At 36.4% G+C, this 27,042-nt stretch overlaps 1 protein-coding gene across 1 annotated transcript in view; it reads left to right on the top strand.

The window, feature by feature from the left end:
- The window catches only part of cps1 (carbamoyl-phosphate synthase 1, mitochondrial), a 107,562-nt gene extending 81,292 nt beyond the window's left edge, over positions 1 to 26,270 (top strand). The window contains 6 exon segments of the mRNA XM_059342408.1: positions 12,722 to 12,796; positions 13,961 to 14,059; positions 20,214 to 20,273; positions 20,764 to 20,876; positions 24,428 to 24,557; positions 25,481 to 26,270. Coding sequence (XP_059198391.1) covers positions 12,722 to 12,796; positions 13,961 to 14,059; positions 20,214 to 20,273; positions 20,764 to 20,876; positions 24,428 to 24,557; positions 25,481 to 25,600 — 597 coding nt within the window. The 3' untranslated portion in view covers positions 25,601 to 26,270.
- The last annotated feature ends 772 nt before the right edge of the window (positions 26,271 to 27,042 follow it).

Here is a 27,042-nt window from a genome sequence, read left to right on the forward strand (position 1 = left end):
GGATTTTTAGTATACCATTGAATAATGACTGAATACATAAGCTTAAGCAACAAAAATATTGTTTATTTTTGTTCAAGTCCAACAGACCAGTGCAATTTTTGCCATTAAGTGTAGCAATAGCTTTATAACAGGGGTCTCAAACTGAAATTACCTGGGGGCAGCTGGAGGCAGTATCAAAATGATCAAAAAAAGACGCAAAATTACTAAAAAAAAAGACACAAAATGACAGGAAAAAAACCTAAATTACTTAAAAAACACACAAAATTCCCAAAAAAAGACACAGAACTACCAAAAAAGACATAAAATTATTTTAAAAAGACACAAAATGACAGAAAGAATAAATAAATGACTTTAAAAAGACACAAAATTACTAAAAAAAGACATAAAATGACAGAAAAAAACTAAATTACTTAAAAAAGAAACAAAATGACAACAAAAGATATGAAATTACCCAAAAAAGAAACAAAATGACATATATATTTAGAAATATAGTACAATCCAGGTAGCCTGTAGGTAGGTAGACCTTCTGTAAACTAGAATACTTTGGTTTTTTAAGTAAATGACATTGACAGTATGACCCACTGCATTACGGACTATATCAACTTTTGTGTGGAGAACACTGTGCCCTCCAAGCTGGTACGGTGTTTTCCCAACAATAAACCCTGGGTGACCTCCGAGATAAAGGCCCTGCTGAACGAGAAGAAGAGGGTTTTTAGATCGGGGGATAAAGAGGAGCTGCGCAGAGTCCAGAGGGAACTCCGGCTGAAGATCAGGAGGGGGAAGACCTGCTACAGGAGGAAGCTAGAGGAGCGGCTGGAGCAGAACAACACCAGGGACGTCTGGAGAGGACTACAGAACATCTCGGGCCATGGGAGAGGTGCGGGGAGACACCAAGCCAGCGGTGACAAGGGCTGGGCAGATGAACTGAATCTGTTTTTCAACAGATTTGATTCTGCCCCCCCTCCACCCCTCACCCACCCTGCTTCCTCTTCACACCTCCTCAGACCAGCTTCTCCTCCCCCTCCCCCTACCAGCAGACTCAGCCTGCCCTCTTCAACACCTGACCTGCACCAGCCCACTCCCTCCTCCTCTCACCAGTTCACCACCCCCATCTCAGCCCCCCTGAGACTCTTGTCACCTTCCACCCCCGTACCCTCCTCCACCCATGTCTCCCTAACAGCTGATCAGGTGAGGTGGGAACTTAAGAAGATCAAGGCAAAGAAGGCCTCTGGCCCGGACGGCATCAGCCCCAGACTGCTGAAGGACTGTGCAGACCAGCTCTGTGGGGTGGTCATGCATTTGTTCAACCTGAGCCTGAGTCTGGAGAAAGTCCCGGTCCTGTGGAAGACTTCCTGTGTGGTCCCGGTACCAAAGACTGCGCACCCCAGGGAGCCTAACCACTTCAGACCCGTTGCCCTGACTTCCCACCTCATGAAGACCTTGGAAAGGATTATTCTGAGACATTTGAGACCCCTGGTGAGCACACTGATGGACCCCCTGCAGTTTGCTTACCGGCCCGGTATAGGGGTGGACGATGCAGTGATCTACCTGATGCACAGATCACTGTCGCATCTGGAGAACACAGGGAGCACTGTGAGGGTCATCTTCTTTGACTTCTCCAGTGCTTTCAACACCATCCAACCATCACTGCTGAGGATGAAGATGGAGGGAGCGGGAGTGGACCAACAACTTGCTGCATGGACAACAGACTACCTCACCAACAGACCGCAGTATGTGAGGCTACAGCACTGTGTGTCTGATGTGGTGCTGTGCAGCACAGGTGCCCCTCAGGGTACGGTGCTCTCTCCCTTCCTTTTCACCTTCTATACCTCTGACTTTACACACAATTCCACAAACTGCCACATCCAGAAGTTTTCCGATGACACAGCCATTGTTGGTTGTGTCTCGGAGGGGAACGATCTGGAGTACAGGACGGTCATCAAGGACTTCGTCAGCTGGTGTGAGACCAACCAGCTCCAGCTGAACACCAGCAAGACGAAGGAGATGGTGATCGACTTCCGGAAGAAAAAGACACTCTTTACTCCGTTGAACATCCAGGGTTTGGACATTGAGGTAGTGGAAAACTACAAATTCCTGGGTGTTCACCTAAATAACAAACTGGACTGGACTGACAACACCCACGCCCTGTACAAGAAGGGCCAGAGTCGTCTCTACCTGCTGAGGAGACTGAGGTCCTTCGGTGTCGGCAGGGTCCTTCTCAAGACCTTTTACGACTCTGTGGTGGCTTCCGTTATTTTTTACGCGGTGGTCTGCTGGAGAGGGGGCTGCACGGACAGGGACAGGAACAGACTGAACAAACTGATCAGAAGAGCGAGCTCTGTCCTGAACTGTCCGCTGGACTCCATAGAGGAGGTGGGTGAGAGGAGGATGTTAGCCAAGCTGGCATCCATCATGAACAACCCCTCTCACCCCCTGCATGACACTGTGGGGTCTCTGAGCAGCTCCTTCAGCAGCAGACTGTTACACCCACGGTGTAAGAAGGAACGCTTCCGCAGGTCATTCATTCCAGCTGCCATAAGACTGTTCAACACCTGCACAATCTGAACATTTTTGCACATAATCTGCACTCTGCACATTATCCACTTAATTTGCACTAAGTTGTATATAGTATATTATTATTATTATTTTTGTATATTTTGTATATTGTTAAATGTCTTTTCTAGATTGTTTTTTATCTTATCTTAATATTGTGTGATTTTCTGCGGCTGTAACAAAGAAATTTCCCCGCTGTGGGATAAATAAAGTCAAATCTGATCTGATCTGATCTAAAACACAATCCACGCTAGCTAGCACACTAGCCGCTAGCTGCTATATGTTTAGCATTGAGGTGATGCTTGAGGCTGGATGTGAGGCGGTGATATGTGAATTCCTTGTTGCCTAGCAACACAACCATGCTCTTATCGATCAGTGTTGTGTCTTTTTTGGTTATTTTGTGTCTTTTTTTTTAGTTTTTTTGTGTCTTTTTTAGTAATTTTGTGACTTTTTGGTCATTTTTTGGTGTCTTTTTTAGTAATTTTGTGACTTTTTGGTCATTTTGTGTCTTTTTTGGTCATTTTGTGTCTTTTTTTTAGTCATTTTGTGTCTTTTTTGGTCATTTTGTGTCTTTTTTTAGTCATTGTGTGTCTTTTTTAGTTATTTTGTGTCCTTTTGGGATCTTTTTAGCAATTTTGTGTCTTTTTTAGTCTTTTTTTTAGTTATTTTGTGTCCTTTTTCGGTCATTTCCATCCGTTGGTTTTTAGTAACTAAATGTCCCGTCATCCACGGGGCCAACCAAAGGTCTCATCAGCTTCTTCCTTCATGTTCACTGTGGTTTGTTGTTGTCTCAACTCATCAACGCTAGTTGGTGCTCCAGTATAATCGGTCCTCCTGAAACTCATCCAGTAAGAAACGTTCCGCGGTGCAAAAATAAGTGCGATTAAAATGCGTCGATTTTTTGAACACGTTAATTTTTGTGCAATTAATTAATCTTAATTAATAAAGTCCTGGCACTAGTTAGAAAATATAAATGTAAAACTTTCATGATGTCTGAAACCATTAAACGGGCTGAGTAGCCATCAATGTTTACTTTCACTGTCCTCACTGTATCATCATAAGGTAAAAGTCATTTCCATCCACAGAGACCAGCTTCATTTATCCGTCTCATCCTCACTTTGTTGCTCTCTTCTCTCTCAGACCGTCCCTCATTTGAGCCCATGTTGTTTTCTTTTTCACTAACAAGTCCCTGTTGTGTAATTTCTTTCTCTATATACAAACTCATAGGAACAATAACACAGTTGTATTTATGATAGTGAGAGGATGAGGAGCATGAAAACAACATTTGAGGAGGAGGATGAAGCAGGTCGGGTGGTTTGGTCTCACTCCCCAGTGGACAATTATTAGCAGAAGAAAAATAACTTCCAACTGTTGCATGTTTCGTCCCCTTGACCACCGGAATAAAGACGTTATGGAGACTTTTTTTAGACCCATTCTCATCAGCCGCATTCATTTAAAAGGTCATGTTAATGCCACCCAGTGTTACCTAGACAGAGACATGCAGACACAGAAATGTCTATAACAGGGGTCTCTAACTCAAATTACCTGACCACAAAATGACAGAAAAAAGAATGAATTGCTTATAAAAAAGACACAAAATCACCAAAAAAGACACAAAATTACTTTAAAAAAAGGCACAAAATGACCAAAAAAGACACTAAATGATTGAAAAAACACTAAATTACTTTAAAAAAGACACAAAATGACCAAAAAATACACAGAATTACCAAAAAAGACACAACATTATTAAAAAAGACACAAAATGACTGAAAAAACACTAAATTACTTTAAAAAAGAAAGATACAAAATGACACAAAAAAGACACAAAATTATTAAAAAAAGAATGAATTAATTAAAAAAGACACAAAATCACCAAAAAAGACACAAAATTACTTTTTAAAAAGGCACAAAATGACCAAAAAAGACACAAAATTATTGAAAAAACACTAAATTACTTAAAAAAGACACAAAATGATCAAAAAATACACAGAATTACCAAAAAAGATACAACATTATTAAAAAAGACACAAAATGACTGAAAAAACACTAAATTACTTTAAAAAAAGATACAAAATGACCCAAAAAAGACACAAAATTATAAAAAAAGACACAAAATGATTTAAAGAAGACACAAAATTACAAAAAAGACACAAAATGACTGAAAAAACACTAAATTGCTTAAAAAAAGATACAAAATGACCCAAAAAAGACACAGAATTACCAAAAAAGACACAAACGTATTAAAAAAACACAAACGTATTAAAAAAAAGACACAATTTTTTTTTAAAAAGACACAAAATTATTTTAAAAAGACACAGAATCACCAAAAAAGTAATTAAAGGGACCTTCCACACACAACACGGTAAAGTGCCATTCATATAAAACTCACATTAAACTTTCATATCAAGGTGAGGGCCACAAAATATCGTCACGAGGGCAGCAATTGGCCCGCAGGCCGCAAGTTTGAGATCCATGATCTATAATATATATAATATGTAATAGTTAATGAGCATCTCCACCCTGTCGATTATTGTCAATCCTTTTAGTGTGCATACTGTTCAGTGTGCCCTATTATTATGTCTCATAGGTTGTTTTTTTCTGCCACATATACATGATATATTGAAAAACATATATTATTATATATCATATCATATATATATTTGCTCACAGCTGTCTGTGGAAGCAATCAGCTCGATAGTTTTAGAAATGTACATTTCCGCCCCTCTTCTCTTCTCTTCTCCGAGAAGAATGGGATTCATTTGACAGAATAATAAATTTGACATGTTTTAAACTTTTTGAAGTATTGCTTCAAGTTTTATCCTCTTTTCCAACTTATTTAGACTCTCAGCCAGCTACTGTACAGTGGGAATAATAAAGTCACACACTCCAGCCACTTCATGTGGTTTTTAGAACCAAAGAATAAAAAAAATGTTTGAAAGATGTTCTCTATAATAATTTTCACTCTTTGTCCACAAATTAAATGTTAAAACACTATTGTCACAAATAATACGACTACGACTAACTCATGTCGCTACTACGAGGACTAATTCTAGCATCAGCACTGCTTTTTTAACAGTTTTATCCACATTTTACACTCAAACAACCTCCTAAAATCACCATAACAACTCCAAGTACACTAGCAATCAGGTGTAACTATAGACTGTAGAAAACAATGGACAATTTGTCCCACTGGACAAAAATAAGGCCAAAATAGAGTCAATTATAGCTGCCAATCATGATGTTACACCCTTTTTTATTGCATTTATAAGCTAATTTAAACCATTTAAAAAAAATATTGACACTTGAACATACATCAGTGTGATAACTACCTGAAAGTACAGAAACTTATTTGGGAAAAAATTATTTGACCTGTCCCATCCACTTATATGGAAACAGGAGGGGGTTAATGAGCTATACTGCAGCCAGCCACCAGGGGGCGATAGATACATTTTGGCTTCACATTTAACCCTCTGGAGTCCCCAAAAGCACCAAAGCATGGCTTCTTCATCACATCCAGACGTAAAAAGAAAGCAGACCAAAAAAAGACACAAAATGACAAAAAAAAGACACAAGATAACCAAAAAAAATCACAAAATGACCAAAAAAATCCACAAAATGACAAAAAAAAACCCCACAAAATGACAAAAAAAAAAAACCCACAAAATGAGGAGACAGAATAACCCCCCCAAAAACCCACAGAAGACACAGAATGACATTTCGAATAAGATCGCCACCACCAGTGTAGGTATAATTGATTTATACATATTAAACAAACTACATGTGAGATTTCGTTTACATACATGGAGATTTACATGTCTAATTACAATACAAAAGTAACTCTGAGGAGAGAAAACAGTAAGAACACTCAGGCGATGATCTTAAAAGTCCATCTGTATTTTTACTGTACTGTATTTTATTGTGAAGGGCAGAAGTACAGTATGGGTGTGTTTATAACAATGTTTGATAACGGTGATATTTATTTGGCTTACCCAGAAACATCCATTTTCCCCCCAAAACCTCAGCAGCCTCCATTGTTTTATTGATTTATCAAAAACTAGGATGTAGTTTAAGCCATTTAGAGGGAAGCTGAAGGCTCGACGATGCTTCGATTTTATATCATGACATCATGAAGAAGTAATGTTTCATTGACTCCAGAGTATTAATAACAGTAATGACCTGAAAAAGCCCCATCAGTCCCCTACAACACTCAGCATTTAGTTCGTCTTTGCACACTGACTCCAAGTGAGTTTCTATAAAATGTCGCCTTTCAGCTGTTTTTGTCGGATTGTTAAAATATGGCGGCATCAGTAAAAAATGTGTGAATTGTCATTTAACAATCTGTAAGTACAAATGCAGCTGTTAATTTCCATTCAGCTGAGACGATAAAGACATTTACACAGGTGCCTCTAACAAGGCCCAGAGTGAGCAACAATGTTATGTGGAAATGTCTTACTTTATTCATTTCCTTCTCCACTGGAGCTCAGCTGCTACCCCAAGATAATATTGTTCCTGTTGTGGAGCTCCACAATCCCACTGTCTCCGAGGAGTGGGCGGTTGGTGTGGGATAGAGAGACGGGGAAGGAGTGTTTGTATGTGTGTGTGTTGGGAGGATGTTGTGGTTATTGTGTGACAGTCACATACATTCTGTCCCGGAGACACACCGTCGCATTACGACGACAAACCGTTTTAACTGAGACTCCTGAGGTTTTCATAATTCTCTTCAGAAAGGCTTGTGCATGTGAAACCTCCACTGGTGTGTGTTGTTTGTGGTTATATTTCCACTTCTTGCTCCAGAGTTTTAAGCGTTTGCACCACATTTGGTTCTGCAGTTGGTGTTTTGGGTAAATTAGGGGCTAAAGCTAAAATAAAAGCACATGGATGTGTTAGCAGAGTCCACCACAGAATTTTCTATGTTGTTCTGAGCTCCAAGTTCAGACTTTCAGTGTAAATTAAACACACCATAGGCCGTTACGGTAAGAAGGTGTTAGACCCGCCTTCAAAATAAAAGCTTACACATGTAGCTTTCAAAATAAAAGCACATGGATGTGTTAGCGGAGTCCACTTCAGAATTTTCGATGTTATTCTGAGCTCCAAGTTCAGACTTTCAGTGTAAATTAAACACATCATAAGGTGTTATGGTAAGAACATGTTAGACCCACCTTCAAAATAAAAGCATACACATGTAGCTTTCAAAATAAAAGCACATGGATGTGTTAGCAGAGTCCACCGCAGAATTTTCAATGTTGTTCTGAGCTCCAAGTTCCGACTTTAAGTGTAAATTAAACACATCATAAGGTGTTATGGTAAGAAAGTGTTAGACCCGCCTTCAAAATAAAAGCATACACATGTAGCTTTCAAAATAAAAGCACATGGATGTGTTAGCAGAATCCACCACAGAATTTTCTATGTTGTTCTGAGCTCCAAGTTCCGACTTTAAGTGTAAATTAAACACATCATAAGGTGTTATGGTAAGAAGGTGTTAGACCCGCCTTCAAAATAAAAGCAAACACATGTAGCTTTCAAAATAAGGGCACATGGATGTGTTAGCAGAGTCCACCTCAGAATTTGCAAAAAAGACTGTCAAAATATGACGTCTTAAATCAAACATATAAGAACCCTTATTATCCTTTAGAAAGGCTTGTGTATGCTTTTTTCCATTCTCAGATTTATGTTCGGTTAGTTTGACTATTTACATTGCAGCACATAGAGTGTCCGGCTGCTAATGGTGCGTTTAAGGTCTACACGAATGTCAGAATTTTCAACGTTGTTCCCAGCTCCAAGTTCAGACTTTAAGTGTAAATTAAGCACATCATAAGGTGTTATGGTAAGAACGTGTTAGAACCGCCTTCAAAATAAAAGTATACACATGTAGCTTTCAAAATAAAAGCACATGGATGTGTTAGCAGAGTCCACCTCAGAATTTTCGATGTTGTTCTGAGCTCCAAGTTCAGACTTTAAGTATAAATTAAACACATCATAAGGTGTTATGGTAAGAACGTGTTAGACCCGCTTTCAAAATAAAAGCAAACACATGTAGCTTTCAAAATAAGGGCACATGGATGTGTTAGCAGAGTCCACCACAGAATTTGCAAAAAAGACTGTCAAAATATGACGCCTTAAATAAAACATAGAAGAACCCTTATTATCATTTAGAAAGGCTCGTGTATGCTTTTTTCCATTCTCAGATTAATGTTCTGTTAGTTAGACAATTTACATTGCAGCACATGGAGAGTCTAACGGCTAATGGTGCGTTCAAGGTCTACACGAATGTCAGAATTTTCGATATTGTTCCGAGCTCCAAGTTCCGACTTTCAGTGTAAATTAAACACACCATAAGGCGTTACAGTAAGAACGTGTTAGACCCACCTTCAAAATAACAGCAAATTCATGTAGCTTTCAAAATAAAAGCACATGGATGTGTTAGCAGAATCCAACACAGAATTTGCAAAAAAGACTGTCAAAAGATGACGCCTTAAATAAAACATAGAAAAACCCTTATTCTCCTTTACAATAACTCTAAAATATGCAATGATTAAGATGAAATAGTGGCATTAGAATGTGCGAGAGGCACTAAATTTAAGCTTTTAGGGCAAAAATGTTCCCCGGACCCCCCTACTTTGTTTGGGTCCCCCCATTATAGTCTCAGAAAATCTTGACAGACAGGAAGTTTCCCAGCAGTATGTTCAGGGTAATAAAGGAGGAGAGATGTTTTTGGGTCCTTCATTGAGTCAGCTTCAATTTTTTGACGTTGTTCCGGTCTCCAAGTTCAGAGTTTCAGTGTAAATTGAACACACCATAAGGCGTTACAGTAAGAACGTGTTAGACCCGCCTTCAAAATAAAAGCAAACACATGCAGCTTTCAAAATAAGAGCACATGGATGTGTTAGCAGAGTCCACCACATAATTTACAAAAAAAACTGTCAAAATATGACGCCTTAAATAAAAAATATAAGAACCCTTATTCTCCTTTACAAGCACAAACTTATTTTTATTTATGTAAATATGTTGGTTGTTCTTTACATTACAGTTCATTTAAAAATTAGAGAATAATGAGTTAAAATCATTTGCTGACAGCTTCATCCCCCCCAGTTCAAAAATCCCATCTGCACCCCTGACTAGGGGACCTTTCTTATGTAAAAAAAAATCCACCATTCTGTCTCACATTTTCAGTACTTTCAGTACAAACTCTCCTCTTCTTATTGTTTCTTGTCTCTTTTATTACACTATTAAAAAGTTCCCTCTCCCTGTTATTCCCACTCTGTATGTGTTCCTCTCCCTCTATTTCATTTCTTTCATTTTTTTTTTCTCTCGGTTACATTCTGTCATTTTATCTATGAATTCTTCTGTCTTTCTCTGACTCTTTGAACAAAGCCACGATAAGCGATGCTGGTTCCCCGTCTGCTTTCCCTTCTCTGCGTCCCTTCTTACATTAGTATGCTAACATTACATCCAGCTGATTAGATAGCCCGCTTCAAGGATGAATCCCCCCTAGTGGCCCTGCCAATACGTGTGTGAGTGTGTAGTCATGAACCACACAACACCAAACCACCTCTCTCTCTCTCTCTCTCTCTTCAAGGTAATGGAGGTTGTCTGCTTTTAAATGAAGAAATAAGAATGGCTTCCCACTTGGCGCCCCACTATTCCTAATTTGCCTGTAATACAATAACGAGAAACTACTGTCTTCTGCCTCTTCTCCCTGTACTTCCCTTTCAATCACTCGTCTCCCCGTCTCCTTTCATTTTATTCTCATTCTTTCATCGTACTTTAGGTTTATTTCTCCTGTCTTAACATTAATTCTTTTTCTTCCGTCTCTTCTTCTCAAGTCTCCATGTGCACTGCAATAAAAAAGGTGTGTCTAAAAACAAGATAAAACAGTAAATCTGAGGGAAATGATCGTGCTGCATGGACAGATAATTTACCTTGACAAGATTTCTTAAATTAAGATTATTAATCTAGAAAAAAGCATGTTTTTATTTCACATTTAAAGTGGCAAATCTACGAGAAAAAAGTAACAGATTTATGAGATTTACAGTGGCAAATTTGCAAGAAAAAAGTAACAGATTTATGAGATTTAAAGTGGCAAATTTACGAGAAAAAAGTAACAGATTCATGAGATTTAAAGTGGCAAATCTACAAGAAAAAAGTAACAGATTTATGAGGTTTAAAGTGGCAAATTTGCAAGAAAAAAGTAACAGATTTATGAGATTTAAAGTGGCAAATTTGCAAGAAAAAAGTAACAGATTTACGAGATTTAAAGTGGCAAATTTGCAAGAAAAAAGTAATAGATTTATGAGATTTAAAGTGGCAAATTTGCAAGAAAAAAGTAACTGATTTACGAGATTTAAAGTGGCAAATTTGCAAGAAAAAAGTAACAGATTTACGAGATTTAAAGTGGCAAATCTACGGGAAAAAAGTAAAGATTTACGAGATTTAAAGTGGCAAATTTGCAAGAAAAAATTAACAGATTTACGAGATTTAAAGTGGCAAATTTGCAAGAAAAAAGTTGTAGATTCATGAGGAAAAAAAGTGCCTTTTTTCTCAAACTTGGCCCTAATACGCCATCGTAGTTTTGAAAGTAAAAAAACCCTCTTTCTTTTATTTTATTCAGATTTCAGGTTTTTTTTTGTTTCCTTTGGGTTCAAAATGTTAGTCAAGTGAAAAAACATTAATGATCAGGTCATATAGGTGAGGTTGTGCTGAAAAACATGAAACCAATATGGCATGGTGAACATTTTTTAAATGGCAGAATGAGAGTATAAAAAAATCGGCAAAATAGGGTTAATAATCTTAATAAATAAATCTTTTCAAGTTAAATTATCTGTCCATGCAGCAGGATCATTTCCCTCAGATTTACTGTTTTCATCTTGTTTTTAGACACACCTGTTTTGCAGTGTGAGCCATGTTTCTCCTCCTCTTGTGTTCTCTCTATCTTCTTCTCTTTCCTCCGTCACTCTGCCCTCCTACCGTCCTCCCAGCGTGGCGACAGCATGTCAAACAGGGCTGTTAAAGCCACCGGTGGACTCAGAGTTTCAGCAGCCTCCTCCTTTCTTTTCAGTATTTTTCTCCCTTTTTAGTGTCTGTCTTCACCTGCAGTTGAAGCACTAATCTCTTTAACTCTCTCTGTGTTCCCAGAACTCTTCTTCTCTTCTCTAATGTGCCCGTAAAGTTTCACAGTGAAGCAAAAATGATCAAAATAAAATAATGACTAACGTTTTGTTAGTGTGTTTGAGTTGTTTATTCATCATAAACTGTATGTAACTCTATGTAACATAGACGTATTATGCAACGAGGCTCATCTGTTACTTTTTAAGGGAATGTCTTTTTTTGGTAATTTTGTGTCTTTTTGGGTCATTTTGTGTCTTTTTTAAATAATTTTGTGTCTTCTTTTGGTAATTCTGTGTCTTTTTTTTGGTCATTTTGTGTCTTTTTTAAAATAATTTTGTGACTTTTTAAATAATTTTGTGTCTTTTTTTAATTATTTTGTGTCTTTTAGTAATTTTCTGTCTTTTTTGTCATTTTGTGTCTTTTGGGGTCATTTTGTGTCTTTTTAAAATAATTTTGTGTCTTTTTTTGGTCATATTGTGTCTTTTTTTAAATAATTGTGTTTCTTATTTTAATAATTTTGTGTCTTTTTTTCTGTAATTTTGTGTCTTTTTTTAGTAATTTTGTGTCTTTTTTGGTAATTTTGTGTCTTTTTTAAATAATTTTGTGTCTTTTTTTAATAATTTTGTCTTTTTTAGTAATTTTGTGTCTTTTTGTAATAATTTTGTGTCTTTTTTAGTAATTCTGTGTCTTTTTTTGGTAATTTTGTCTTTTTTAAGTAACTTTAAGTTCTGTCATTTTGTGTCTCTTTTGGTCATTTTGTGTCTTTTTTAGGTCATTTTGTGTCTTTTTTTTATTATTTTTTTTTAGTAATTTTGTGTCGCTGAGGTTAAACTGAGAGAAATTTATTCAACTCCAGAGACATTTTCAGTAAAAAAAAACAAAAACGTAAAAATGTAAACACTGGTAAGTGGTTAACTTGTAACATTGTAACGTATGAACAAGGAGATTTTTCAGAAGAAGTGATGTAGGTCAGTAGTGTCTCATTAGCATCATACGTGGTGATGAACTACTACATGTTGAAACGTGTTGAAACCATTCTCTCCCTGTTTCTGTGTTTCATCAGGCCCCCATGTTCTCGTGGCCCCGGCTGAGGGAGGCGGACCCCGTGCTGCGCTGTGAGATGGCCTCGACTGGAGAAGTAAGATCCTCTCACCCATAATACCCACTTCCTGTTCATTCCTCTTCCTGCACACTCTAAAAACTGAAATCTAAATCAGATTTAATATCTTAGATCAAGGGGATATATGCTTATTTTTTGTCTGATAAGATAATTCTTCTTAGTCAGCATCTTTTATCTTCGACTGTTTCACTTGTTTTAAGTGTTTTGGTCCTTAATGATCTAAATCAGATATTACAGCTTGTTACTGAGATTTTATGACCTAAACTGAGTAAATACATGCTGGAAACTAGAATATCAACAGTTACAAAGCTGTTTCATCAACACTTACAAGACTGACAAGACACAAAAAGACACAAAATAGCTAAAAAAGACACAACAACAGACACAAATGACCAAAAAAGACACAAATTGACTAAAAAAAGACACAAAATGACTAAAAAAGAGAAAAAATGACCAAAAAAGACACAAAATGACTAAAAAACCAGACAAAATTACCAAAAAAGACACAAAATTACCAAAAAGACACGAAATGACTAAAAAATGACACAAAATGACTAAAAAATGACACAAAATGACTAAAAATAGAGCCAAAATGACTAAAAGAAGACACAAAATGTTCAACTATTTCACTTGTTTTAAGTGTTTTGGTCCTTCATTATCTAAATATAGATATAACAGCTTGTTACTGAGATTTTATGACCTATACTGAGTAAATATATGCTTGAAACTAGAATATCAAAAGTTACAAAGCTGTTTCCTCAACACTTACAAGACTTACAAGAGACAAAAAGACACAAAATGACTAAAAAAATACACAAAATGACATTAAAAGACTAAAAAAATACACAAAATGACTAAAAAAAGACACTAAATGACCTAAAAAGACACAGAATGACTAAAAAAAGACACAAAATGACAAAAAAATACACAAAATATTAGTTAGAATACACTAATTCTAAGGTATTTTTGGGTTCGTTAAGATTAGATATTTTTACTTGTTTTGGAAAGTCTTGTTCCATTGGCAGATCATTTTGCTATATTTAAGCAAAATACACCTCATTTTTGTACTTCTCTTCTTCTTTTTGAGAGGTGGCTTTTTGCAGTGCAGTCTTTTATTTTTCCTATTTGTAGATTAGAGTTTCCAGAGATATAACAGTTGTCTATCTGTGTCTTTTCTTGCAGGTAGCTTGTTTTGGACCAAACATTTACTCAGCCTTCCTGAAGGCGATGCTCTCCACAGGCTTTAAGCTGCCGCAGAACGGCATCCTGATCGGGATTCAGGTAAGACGTCCGCCATCTGGACGTCCACTCGCCTCCTGGTTGATTTTTCCTTTTGGTGCCCACAAGACACCAAACGCAAAGAGCCATGTGAACAGATGGCACAAATCTTTTAGGCTATCAGCTTCTTACAAAGCCGCTCTGGCACTGCTCAGTGTGTTTCACACCAAATCACACCATGATCCGTGTGAGGAGAAACTCTCAGGTGACTTAAAGACAACAACTCCCAGGTGACACTGAGGGAACCACCCAGAGAGTCAGATCTCTTACTTAAGTCAAAGTAAAACTGTGGAATTACTCCACGACAAGTAAAAGTCCTGCATTCAAAACTTACTGAAGTAAAAGTACAAAAGTATCAGCATCAAAATGTAATTAACCCTCTAGAGTTCATGAAAGCACCTGCACATTACTTCTTCATGACCTGAAGACATAAAATGAAGCAACATTGAGTCTCTCCATCAGCTTCCCTCTAAAGTTCTGGCTTGAAACTCTATACCAGATTTTTTTTTAATGATATTCGGCCAAGTGAAACCAGAGATAATGTCAAATATATTTATTATAAAAATATAGAACTTGAGATTATCCTCATTTTACCTGTTATATGTTATATTTGTAACCTGTATTCATATTTGCAACATGTACATTTCAGTGTAATTTTCAAGATCAGATTTTATGTTTCCTTTGTTTCTTTTGGGTTCAAAATTTTGATCAAGTAAGTCAAAGTTAAAAATGAATTATCAGGACATAAAGGTGAGGTTGCTCTGAAAAAAACTGATTCCTTGGTGACCATGGTGAAGATTTTTTAACAGATTTTTTAACGGACATAATAGCCGAAGATATCAGAGGTTAAAGTATTAAGAATGGACCCAGTCTGATTGTTTTATAGTTTCCAAATATATTATTGGATTATTATTATTGTTATGCCCAGCACATTAGAGGGCACAACCAAACAAAAGGGAGGACCACGCAGCTGCCAGGTAAAGTAATTCACACATTTATTTAAGGAAAAACAACCAACTTTAAGTGTTCAACAGTGATGAAAATCCTGTAAGCAGTGTTTGAATTTTCTCAAGATAGGGCTAATTTTAACTACTTAATATACTGTTATTTAATCAAAAGAGTGTCTAATCACTTTGTATTTATCATGTTTTTCATGTTAAATCTTCATGTGAAAAGAAACTAAAGCTGTCAGCTAAATATAGTGGAGTAAAAAAAACACAAAAAGTGAGAAAACTAGTAGTTTTTAGTGATTTTAGTAGTACTTACTAGTAGAAAGTACTTACTAGGTCACCTCTTCCAGCTAGTAGTCTGTCACAGGAAGTCTTCAGCTGCAGAAAACAAAAAGTCAGCCTGAGAACTGTATTTTATATTGACTCCATGTTTACAGGACTTGAGGTAATTAAGTCTTGCTGCCACCCTGGTTACCTAACAGAGAGTTAGACTAATGCAGCGTTAACAGAACAGCCAGTACAGCAGCAGCTCTGTAATTGGTGCTCTGGGGGACCAGGTCCACTTCAAGGCAGCTACCTGGAGTCACATATGGACCGTAACAACCACACTGTAGGAGGACACGTCCTGGTGTTTTAATGGTTCTCAGGCTGTTTGTGATGTTTCTGATTAAAACATGTTTGATAAACGTTGCTGTGTTGTGATGCTGAAGGCTGGAGGCTGTAAATCACAGCTTCACACTATTGAGATGTAGTAGTATTTGTATGGGGACTCCCTTGTACTATACTGTTGCCATGGTGTTGCTAATGAGTGTAATCATTATTCTGCTGACTGTGGAATCTGATTAATGTGGTGCAGTCGAGTATATTCAAGCACAAACATTAGTTTCTATATAAAATGACCAAAAAAGAGACAAAATGACAAAAAAAGAGACAAAATGACAAAAAAAAGACACAAAATGATTAAAAAAAGACACAAAATGATTAAAAAAAGACACAAAATCACCAAAAAAAGACACAAAATGACTAAAAAAAGACACAAAATGACCTAAGTAAAGACACAGAATAGCTAAAAAAGGCACAACAACAGACACAAACTAGAAAATTTCCTCTGGGGAAATTTTGAAAGGGCCACGGGGGCTACTGCCGGTGTGTGTACACTATGATGAGATTCTTCAGAGATTTCAAACTATGCCCTTTAACCTCAAAATGTGTGTGTGTGTGTGTGTGTGTGTGTGTGTGTTTGTGTGTAATTAAAATCACATAAAGTTACTGTGTGTGTGTGTGTGTGCGTGTGTGTGTGCGTGCATGCGCGTGCGTGTGTTTGAAGCATGTGTATGCATGTGTGAGGAGTGTGCGTGCTTACGCGCATGTGCGTGTGTGTGTATCTGTAACTGTAATCACATCAAAGCTCAAAGGCAATCAGATCAAAGCAATCAACAGAATTAACTGACACCCGCTAATGTCCCGGAACATTGACAGGTGGAATTTCTGGCCTCGAACAGAAAGCATTTTTGGCAAAACCATAATACCTATCATTGATCCGACTTCACTTTAAGCGTCCCGAGTTCTTCCTGAACGTCTACATATGATTTTTTTTAAAGAAAAATAAAAAAATTGCTTTGTTAGAGCGATCTAAAAAACTGTTCCATCTTCCTTTTTTCCGAAATCTTCCTGCGTTTTTAATATGGGAGCCAATGAGGCTGTTGGTGGTGTTGGTGGATCATCTGTGCGTCCTACGCCCAAACTATAACTCTGACAGCTTTACCAGAGGATTGTGAGTGAGAAGACTAATTTTCCTACGTTTCTATGTATAAATTATCTCTGTAGAGTGGAATTTGCGGTCTGGAGCGCAGTTTTCAAATTTATTTTTTGACAATTTTTTCTCTCCCTCTACACTCTAGCGATGATGTCACACACTGTGACACGAACATTCCGTGCAATACACACCCATTATAATCTCAGAATTTCTCCAAAAATGATCATGGTCATTGAACAGGGATTGATAAAAAACTATATGACCTATCGAAACATGGATTAATACACCGATACACAAGACTTGTGTCTACTGTTTAAAGTTTAAATGGAGTCTCTAGGTGAAATTATGCCAGAGAAGTAGATGTTTAAAAATCTCCAATTATTGTTCTTTTTCGCTCATTTTTTGTCGGCCGTCCCATTCACTTCAATGCAAAACTTTGGGCAGTTTTTCGCAACCAGAGATGCCACTTCCCATTTTATTAACAGAGTTATTTATATGTGTTTTCCATGTTAGTTTGCTTTGTGTCTCTGCTTGAAGTTAATTTATGCTGTTAGCAAACAGCAGCAGTAGCAGTAAAAGGAGCGGAGCTGCAGTTTACTAGTGAGGGGAGTCAATGTGATAAAACTGCTGCTTTTCTCTAAAGTTGACATGGATCAGACGTGTAAAATAGGACAATGTAGTCTCCTCTCTTTAATTAACGCTACCTGTTGTGGTACAGACGCTTCATGTCAGAATTACAAACCAAATTAGAGAGCCGTGTGTCATATATATATATATATTTATATATATATATATATATAAGAGGCTAGTAACTAAGGTAGAGAATATCAAGCCGTGTCTCAGTGGTTGTTGGTGAGGCAGCAGTAATTTTAGCAAGCATATTGTTTACTAGGCTGAAGGGCACCAAGTCTGAGCTTCATCAGCTGCACATCAGCAGCAAAAACTCACAAAGGAGTTTTCAGCACTTTCACTGTTTGGTGGAATCATTAAGTGGGTCATTGGAAGCAGATTTTAACAGCATTATGCTTTTTAAAACTCTCCCTTTACTTCCTGTTACAGTTCAATTTGGACATAATGTAGTATTGTATGTATTACATAAAGTAAAAGTACTAATACCACACTGTTAAATTACTCCACTACAGTAAAAGTCCTGCATTCAAAACTATCAAAAGTATCAGCATCAAAATGTACTTAAAGTACACAAAATGTGGAGACAGAATAACCCCCAAAAAACCCCACAGAAGACACAAAATGATAAAAAAGGACACAAAATTACCAAAAAAGACACAAAAAAGTAGTGTAGACACAAAATGACAAAAAAGGACACAAAATAACTGAAAAAGACACAACAACTGACACAAAATTACCAAAAAAGACACAAAAAGAAAATAAAGACACAAAATTACCAAAAAAAGACACAAAATGACAAAAAGGACACAAAAAAGACACAAATGACCAAAAAAGACACAAAATTACCAAAAAAGACACAAAATGACAAAAAAAGGACATAGAATAACTAAAAAAGACACAACTGACACAAAATTACCAAAAAAGGCACAAAAAAGACATAAAAAAGACACAAAAAAGACACAAATGACCAAAAAAGACACAAAATGACTTACAAAGACACGAAAAGACATGAAAAGGATTCAAAAATGGACAAAATAGCCCTATAAGACTCCATAGAGTTAAGGAGCTGTTATTTTGTCCATTTTTTCAGTGGTGGAAAAAGTATTCAGATCCTTTACTGCAGTAAAAGTACTAATACCACACTGTTTGATTACTCCACTACAGTAAAAGTCCTGCATTCAAAACTTACTGAAGTAAAAGTACAAAAGTATCAGCATCAAAATGTACTTAAAGTATCAAAAGTAAAAGTACTCGTTATGCAGAATGAACCCACTCAGATTGATTTATGAATAGATTATTCTTGGTGCATTTATGTAAGCAGTGTTTTAATTTTCTCAAGGTAGGGCTCATTTCAACTGCTTAATATTGTGTTATAAAGTTAATTAAATAACTTTTAATTCATTGTGTTTTTCATGTTAAATCTCAACCTGAAAAGTAACTAAAGCTAAATGTAGTGGAGTAAAAAGTACAATATTTGCCTCAAAATGTAGTGAAGTAGGAGTATAAAGTTAGATAAATTGGAAATACTCAAGTAAAGTACAAGTACCTCAAAATTGTACAAAAGTACAGTGGTAAGCTAGAAATGATTCAGAGTTGTGAGACAGTAAACATGTGTACTGTCAGATCACTTTGTTCTTTTATTTGGCTGCTTGTGACCAAAAGACAGACAGTGAAACCATTTCAGCAGAGAGAGAGAAAATAGAAAAAGTTAAAAAACGCTGTTACATCACACTCCACATCGCTCAGTTTGGGAACCTGTTTTTAAGATTTACCAGATATACAGTACGTGCTGCAATCTTTTTTTTCCCCTCTACAATGACTGTCGCCACTTTTTGCATCATAAAATTATGCCACAATATTTATATCAACTGTAAAACAAGAAAATAAGAAACAAAAAGTAAAAGGGCCTGACCGTTGCACTGTATAACTGCTTCATGATTTAAGAAGGGGGCCGAGATATTAAGGGACTTTTTTTTAATTATATTTGCATGCACATATAAGACTTCATTAAATTCAGATAATGAAAAATATAAAACAATATATTAGGAGAGGTCAAGAGGCTGAAAGGTTTATAAAACAAACCTAAAGGAGAAAAACAAACAATGCCAATAGAAAAGAAGCTGATATAATTTACAATACATTTAGAAAATGGACAAGAAACAAACTAATCAGTAAACAACAATCCAATAAAATTTAATAAAAATCATGAAAAACAACAATACAGGAAAAAAATAAATAAAAAGACAATGTTTAAAGATGTCAAAAAAATAGTTAAACATCATAAATTAATTATAAATCGCTCTTGATAACATGTACTTTGGTATTCCATATTTGTACAGGATGATATTTGAGAAACCACTGAGAAACCGCAATGTTTGGTAAATTTAATTTCAAATATTAACTCTGTGATGGACACAGGGTATCTGCGGGGTCTGAAAAAGTCTTAAAATGTCCAATAATTTGAATTTAAGGCCTTAAAATGTCATAAAATGTCTTTAATACGATTTTGAAAGGTATTGAAAAAGTATTAACATTAGTTTTATTTATAACAAATGCATGAGCTTCAGTCTTGCTTTAAAATATTTTTGAGGCACTATAACAAAATGAAACTAAGTACCTGTGCAGCCCGGTCCGAATTTATCGAACATAACAAGCTAGTGGGCCTTTTCCTTCATGTCTTTTGTACTTTTTTGCCAGTATGGATGTGAAATGGGTCTTAAATTGAATGCATTATGGTCTTATAGTCAAGAAAACACCTTTCTCTGTATTTCTAATGCTGCATTTTGTTTCTCTTTCTTCTTACTGCTTCACTACGGTTCAGCATTCGTTCCGACCCAACTTCCTGTCTACAGCCCACCAGCTGAAAGAGGAGGGATTCAAGGTCAGTGTTTATGGGTTGTAGGAGGGAAAAGCAACATAAAAAAAAAAAAAAAATAAAGTCACAAAGGCATTTTCAAAAAATTGCCTAAGTCATTTATTTCTCTTAAGTTACATAATTTACACACAGTGTTATTACTATGCCAATAGCCATCCTTAGTTAAATCCTTTCTGAGTGAAATGATCAATAAATGTCATATGTTACACTTTTGGTGAAGTTTTTTGTGTTTCCTGCAAATCTTGAAAAAATTAGTTAGGCGATTTTTTTAACAGGGTGACAATGTTCTAATTTATTGAGATGCACCTGTAAGTTTAAAACCCAACTGACCAGATTTGTCACTAAAAATCTAGTTTTCTTCCGTGATTTTTTTTTTCACTGGTTGAAGGAGCATCCTGCTTCTTCAGCTTCTATTTAAATATGTGAAAAAGACTTACCTCAATATTGTTTATGACATTCTGTAGATGTTGTAATGTGAGTTATTTCTGTCCTTTAGCTCTACGCTACTGAAGCCACGTCCGCCTGGCTCTGTGCCAACGATGTTCCTGCCACTCCCGTCGCCTGGCCCTCCGATAAGGGCGGAGACGCCAGTCTGCCCAGTATTAAGAGGTAAGAAAATATTAATTTCTACCACACAAAATTGATGTGTTAATTCTTTCGACACATTCAAGGAAACACGGAAAACAAAGCAAACAGCTTATGTGAAACTTTGAGCCAAAACTTCAAGGCTGAGACTTGCTAATTATGTGTTTTTTTTCCGGAGGCAGTGATTAAGTAATACATAAATTGTGATTCATTAGATTAAAAAATCGGGATATCTAAGTAGACAACAGTTTTCAAATTATTTGGCAAAAACACGCCAAATAATCCCCCCAATGTTACCCTATGGAGAGGCTAGAGTGGTGACATCATCGCTAGAGTGCAGAGGGAGAGAAAAAATTTGTCAAAAAATACGTTTGGAAACTGCAACTGAACTGAAACGAGAACGTTTTTCTCGTTATTTTGACTTTTTTTTGTGATTTCATTTTTCTTTCCTCATTTTGACTTTTTTTCTAGCTTCCACTTTTTTTCTCATTTTGACATTTTTCTTGCGACTTTAACTTTTTTTCTTCTCATTTGACTTTTTTTCATGATTTTGATTTTTTTTCCTCATTTTGACTTTTTTTTCGTGGCTCCGACTTTTTTTTTTTTCTCATTTTGACTTTTTTTTGTGACTAACTTTTTTCTTCTCATTTTGACCTTTTTTTGAATGATTTTGACTTTTTTTTCTCATTTTGACTTTTTTCTCGTTATTTTTTACTTTTTTTTCGTGATTTCAATTTTTTTCCTTGTTTTGACTTTTTTTCGTAGCTTCGACTTTTTTTCCCTCATTTTGACTTTTTTCTTGTGACTTTAACTTTTTTCTTCTCATTTTGACTTTTTTCTCGTGACTTCAACATTTATTTTTTTTCATTATTTGGCAAAAACACGCCAAAAAATCCCCCCAATGTTACCCTATGGAGAGGGTAGAGTGGGTGACATCATCGCTAGAGTGCAGAGGGAGAGAAAAAATTTGTCAAAAAATAAATTTGGAAACTGCGCTCCAGCAGATACCACTCTACAGAAATAATTTATACATAGGAATGTAGGAAAATTGGTCTTCTCACCATGGTAAAAAGGAGGGAACATTTCTGCAGGAAAGCAGAGGAACCAGTTTCTTCTGATCGCTTTAAAAAAAACAATTTCTTCATGTGAAACTTTGAGCCAAAACTCCAAGGCTGAGACTTGCTAATTATGTGTTTTTCCGGAGGCAGTGATTAAGTAATACATAAATTGTGACTCATTAGATTCAAAAATCGGGATATCTAATATCTAATCAGATACTAGCATGAGATCTGAGAGGATAGCCTCTTCATTATCTCTGTAATATGCTGACAAGATCAAAGAAGATGTGGCAGAGTTAGAAGTCGTTGCATTAGCCAGAATCAGAGCCTGTCACAGTAATGTCCAGTCAAGTTTAGGAAATCAGAAGCAGCTGAAGCATCCTGGTTTTCTTTTGCCGACGGCCAACAACACAGCAAAAAATATATATACGACTAATATGTTTTTATCAGTTAAACAAGCTTTAATTGACATTTTAGTTGATTACTCTTAAAGTGAAGTGGACTGCTTCGCTTCCAATAATTGTTCAGTTATCAAATTAACCTCTTTGAAGTGTTTTAGTGTAATATAAATGTAAATAAAAGTCTGTAGATTTTTTTTTTCTCTTTTCTTCTCTCTTTTTACAATGAAACACTGTAAATGTATAAATCAGCCAGAATGATAGTCGAAAAATAAAAGCAATAAAAAAACAAAGCAAAAAAACCCAACAAAAAAACAAAAACCCAGGTGGAGTCAAATCAAATATCAAAACAAAAATAAGGTTTACAAATAAAAGAGATTTAAATATTAATAATACAACTTGTGCTAATATCCTTTTACCGTAATGTTAGAAAAAGTTGCACCATATTTATTATGGTAACGTTCTGGCAACCACAGCTGCCATTTTTTTTAACCTTAAACACAACATTTTTTGTACAAGTGTACAAAAAAGTCATAAACATGCTGCAGTGAAGCCGTCTGGACCGTATGTTTGGAAATGAGCCGATGAAGAAAAGGATGTTAAGGGAATTTAAGAGGCCTTGATCAAAACAACACACACACACACACACACACACAGGCATCAGCTGTGTAAGGTTGTATAGAGAGCAGCTCTTACTAGAGGAGAACTTGACCTTTTTTGTTGTTGCTGCTGTCTGTGTTTCATATTTTTTACTTTTAGAATTCAGCCATAATTCAATGCTGTCTGTCAAAGGCCTTCAGAGGAAAACGGCAACTCAGCCGGGGCTTTACTAGAGCGAGAGAGCTGCTATAATTATTGTATTCAAACAAATTAATTGAGTGTGCTTGAAAGAGCAAGTTTTCAAGTTATTCGGCAAAAATATGCCAAAAAATCGCCCCAATGTTACTCTATGGAGAGGCTAGAGTGGATGAATTCATCACTAGAGTGGAGAGGGAGAGAAAAAATTGTCAAAAAATACATTTGGAAACTGCGCCCGAGGCCATTCTCATTCTCATGACTTTGACTTTTTTCTCGTTATTTTGACTTTTTTTCTCGTTATTTTGAAAGTGTCAGACAGACACACACCCAGCACACTCAAAATTTCTTTAGAAATTTTCTAGTTCTAGATTTTATTCTTCCGTTTCTTCCGTGTTTTTTTTCTGGTCGACTACTCCTCCCAGAGTTTTTGTCACACATTCACTAAAAAGGTATCAAATGGACCGGCTCGGCCATGACAAGTGTGCTGTGACTTTTCTAAGGGTGTCGGCAAACGTTTTTCTAATTATTTTGCGAAAACACGCCAATAAATCCCCCCATTGTTACCCTATGGAGAGGCTAGAGTGGATGACATCATCACTAGAGAGAGGGAGAGAAAAAATTGTCAAAAAATAAATTTGGAAACTGCGCTCGAGGCCGTTCTCATTCCCATGACTTCGACTTTTTTCTTCTCATTTTGACTTTTTTCTTGTGACTAACTTTTTTCTTCTGATTTTGACTTTTTTTTCATGACCTCGACTTTTTTCTCGTTATTTTTGATTTTTTTTCGTCGTTATTTTGAAAGTGTCAAGTGTTGTTTGTGCAGCACTTTGGAAACCTTGTGTTTGCTAAAATTGTTCTATTTAAATAAAGTGGATTGGGTTGGATTCAATATTTTGGTTATTACTCCTTTTTTGATGAAAATCAGCTTGTAGCTTGCAGTCTACCTAACTGCTTTTTGTCTGGAACAATGTTCCCCTGATGACCTATTGACACAATGAATCAGTGAATATCTTTCCATCTTCATCTACAAACACAAAAAGTTGACTTTATTATCAGTATTTAGACTTTATTCTGGTCATTACCACTTTTTTTTAACTGCATAATGGAAAAAACTCCTCATTATTTTTTTCTCCTATCTGACCCCGATCCTCTTCAGTACAATAGAGGCTAATATTAGCTTAATCATCCTTTCCATTATCTTGACAGGAAACATCAACTTCTAATCATCTCAACTTTTTTTCACTTCTATTAAAGTCAGTTTTAGTCAGTTTGTGTGTGTTGCTGGATTGTAAATTCTGTGTTTGTTTATATTATTTGACAGGCTGATCAGTGAGGGTCATATTGACCTGGTGGTCAACTTGCCCAACAACAACACTCGCCACCTGAAGGACAACTTCGCCATCCGCAGAATGGCCGTGGACCACGGAGTCCCCCTCATCACCAACTACCAGGTCAGGAAACATCACACACTCACATTTACCTGTGGTTAAATTCAGCGTCGCAATTTCAAAACCAGTTCACCACATGATGTGTCTCTGGCATCAGCACTCTGACACATATTTGTGGAAATGGAAGAAGATGCTTTAAGGTTGAATCTCCATGATTTAGCAAAAGAAAAAAAAAAGCCACAAAGTGGATTAAACCTGAATATTTCACTGATCCTGGCTGAATTAAGCCGCTACTCAGTTTTATAAAAGCAGCGCTGCATAACTCACCATGGAGATTTGTTCTGTTTTATTTTACAGTACAATACAATAACAGTTATTTATAAATAACAGTAAGGGATAATAGCAGAGTGTCGGTCTGTTAACACAATAAACATGTATAACTATCTGAATGTCATAGCTACGTTTACTTTGCACATAGTACATCATCATCTGCATATATATGAATTCATAATTAATAACTTTGGGGAATGAGACGGCATCAATTCACTTAACTGGCAACGTATCAAGATGACGTTTATTAATTTTTAGCTAAATATTCTGGCATTTGTTTATGCATATGTTTTTGCTTGACTTTGAACAGTTTTGTAAGTTATGTGATAACAAATATTCAGTGTAAACTGAAAATACTTATATATTTAAATGCATATTGCACCGCCGGCGTCGCTGTTTCTTCGCTCGCCATTTTTAAATCTCCCGGTAGACTGGTGTCACAATGCATTATGGGTAGTCGGGGCGCATGGAGGATACACACATGCATCCTCATAATTTGGGCAGAAGAAGATCTCTGTCCTCTGGAGGATCCTGGACATTGAGACAGTCCTTCAGCTGTCGATGATGTAGAATCCTTCAAATTCCTTCAGATACAGCCAACATGTCTGTCTCTCTCTCCTATGGGCTTTGACCTGATGTTGTTCTGTATATTTTAGGTGGTGAAACTGTTTGCGGAGGCTCACCGCCACGCTGCCGAGCTCGACACCACCAGCCTCTTCCACTACCGGCAGAAAGAGAAGAGCCAGAGAGAAGCTAACCTGAGAGCTAAGAGCTAAGCTAATGCCTCCTCCATTCCCTTCAGCCTCATTATTCTAACACAGTGAAGTCTTAACTGGGAGATAATTTTCATCACACTGTTTCTTAAACACTCCTTCTGTTTTTCTATCCCATAGTTTAAAGAAGAAGAGCTTTTTAATGGTAGAAGTCTGTCTGTCTGTCTGTCTGTCTGTCTGTCTGTCTGTTTGTGTTATCCAGACCAAAACACAATAACAATAATGTTTTTGCACCATAACACATGTTTACTTTGACTCCACAAGGCCAATTTTAGCTGGTGTATTGCTTTTATTTATTTTATTTTGGCGGGGCCTCTGTGAATCAGATGCAATGACAGTTTTACCAGCAGTGGTTTGGGCACATTGTATTTTAATTCATTTAGTTTCATTCATACATTTTTTTGTTTGTTTCAGACTTCGAATGTTGTTGAAAATGTTCTACAGTTTATAGTAATAGTGGAGAAAGTAGCTGCAATGAAGATCATTTCTGATATAAAGCAACTTTTATTTTTCAAGAACCCCAAAGTTTAAAGTTTAAAGTTGATGAAAACTGAAATGTTTATATATTTACATTTATGTGTTTATATTCTGTATGTTATGCAATCAATGATCGAATCTGCGCTACATTTAAAAACATCACGCTGTGTCTGAAATCTCATACTACACACCCAGTATGTGTTTGAAAAACTACAAAACAGTATTATGCATCTTTTCAGCTGTCGTGTCCAATGCTTTCATACTGTAATGTTTCACTGGAAATAGTAAAAACCTCACATAATGCCAGGCGGCAACCTCCTGGTCTGAGCAGGGAGGCAAACCAGGAAGTACCTTAAGCTGCATTCTACCAAAAATTCCAGCAGGGGGCGCTAAGTGTGGCTGCAAAAGCATTTTTGTCCATTCATTTCAATGCAAAATGAGAAAACTTCTCACTTGATTTATTACCTCAGAAATGTTTTTCAGGACAACACTATGGTCTCAATCACTAGTAAAAAATCTTCTTCAAGACAATCTGATGTTAATAGTGTAAATAATGGCCCCATTTAGAAGAAAATAGAAGATAAAGAATCGTATGATTTGGGGCGGGGCTACCTTTGATTGACAGGTCACTAACAAGGGGAGCCATCATCAGGAGAGAAGCAGAACAATGCGTATCCACGGCAACGTGTCAATAAAGTTATATATAACGTTATATAGATATAAAAAAGGACGTTTAGCGGTTTGGTCTCATAACTTTGACCCTTTCACTGTATTTTCACTTACGTTTTGTTCATTAAATGTCTTGTTCAGCGGCTGTAGTCAGTAATCAGATTCCATTATTTATATACAGTCTATGGTTTTATTCTACTAAATAGTGTGTTAGTATGGAGTTTTGGACACAGCGTGTAAAGCAATAATCTCCTGTTCTGACATTCTGTTGTCTGTTTTTATTGTGTTTAAGCTGATTC

The sequence above is a fragment of the Centropristis striata genome, chromosome 10 (assembly GCF_030273125.1).
Source record: "Centropristis striata isolate RG_2023a ecotype Rhode Island chromosome 10, C.striata_1.0, whole genome shotgun sequence".
Taxonomy (NCBI): Eukaryota; Metazoa; Chordata; class Actinopteri; order Perciformes; family Serranidae; genus Centropristis; species Centropristis striata.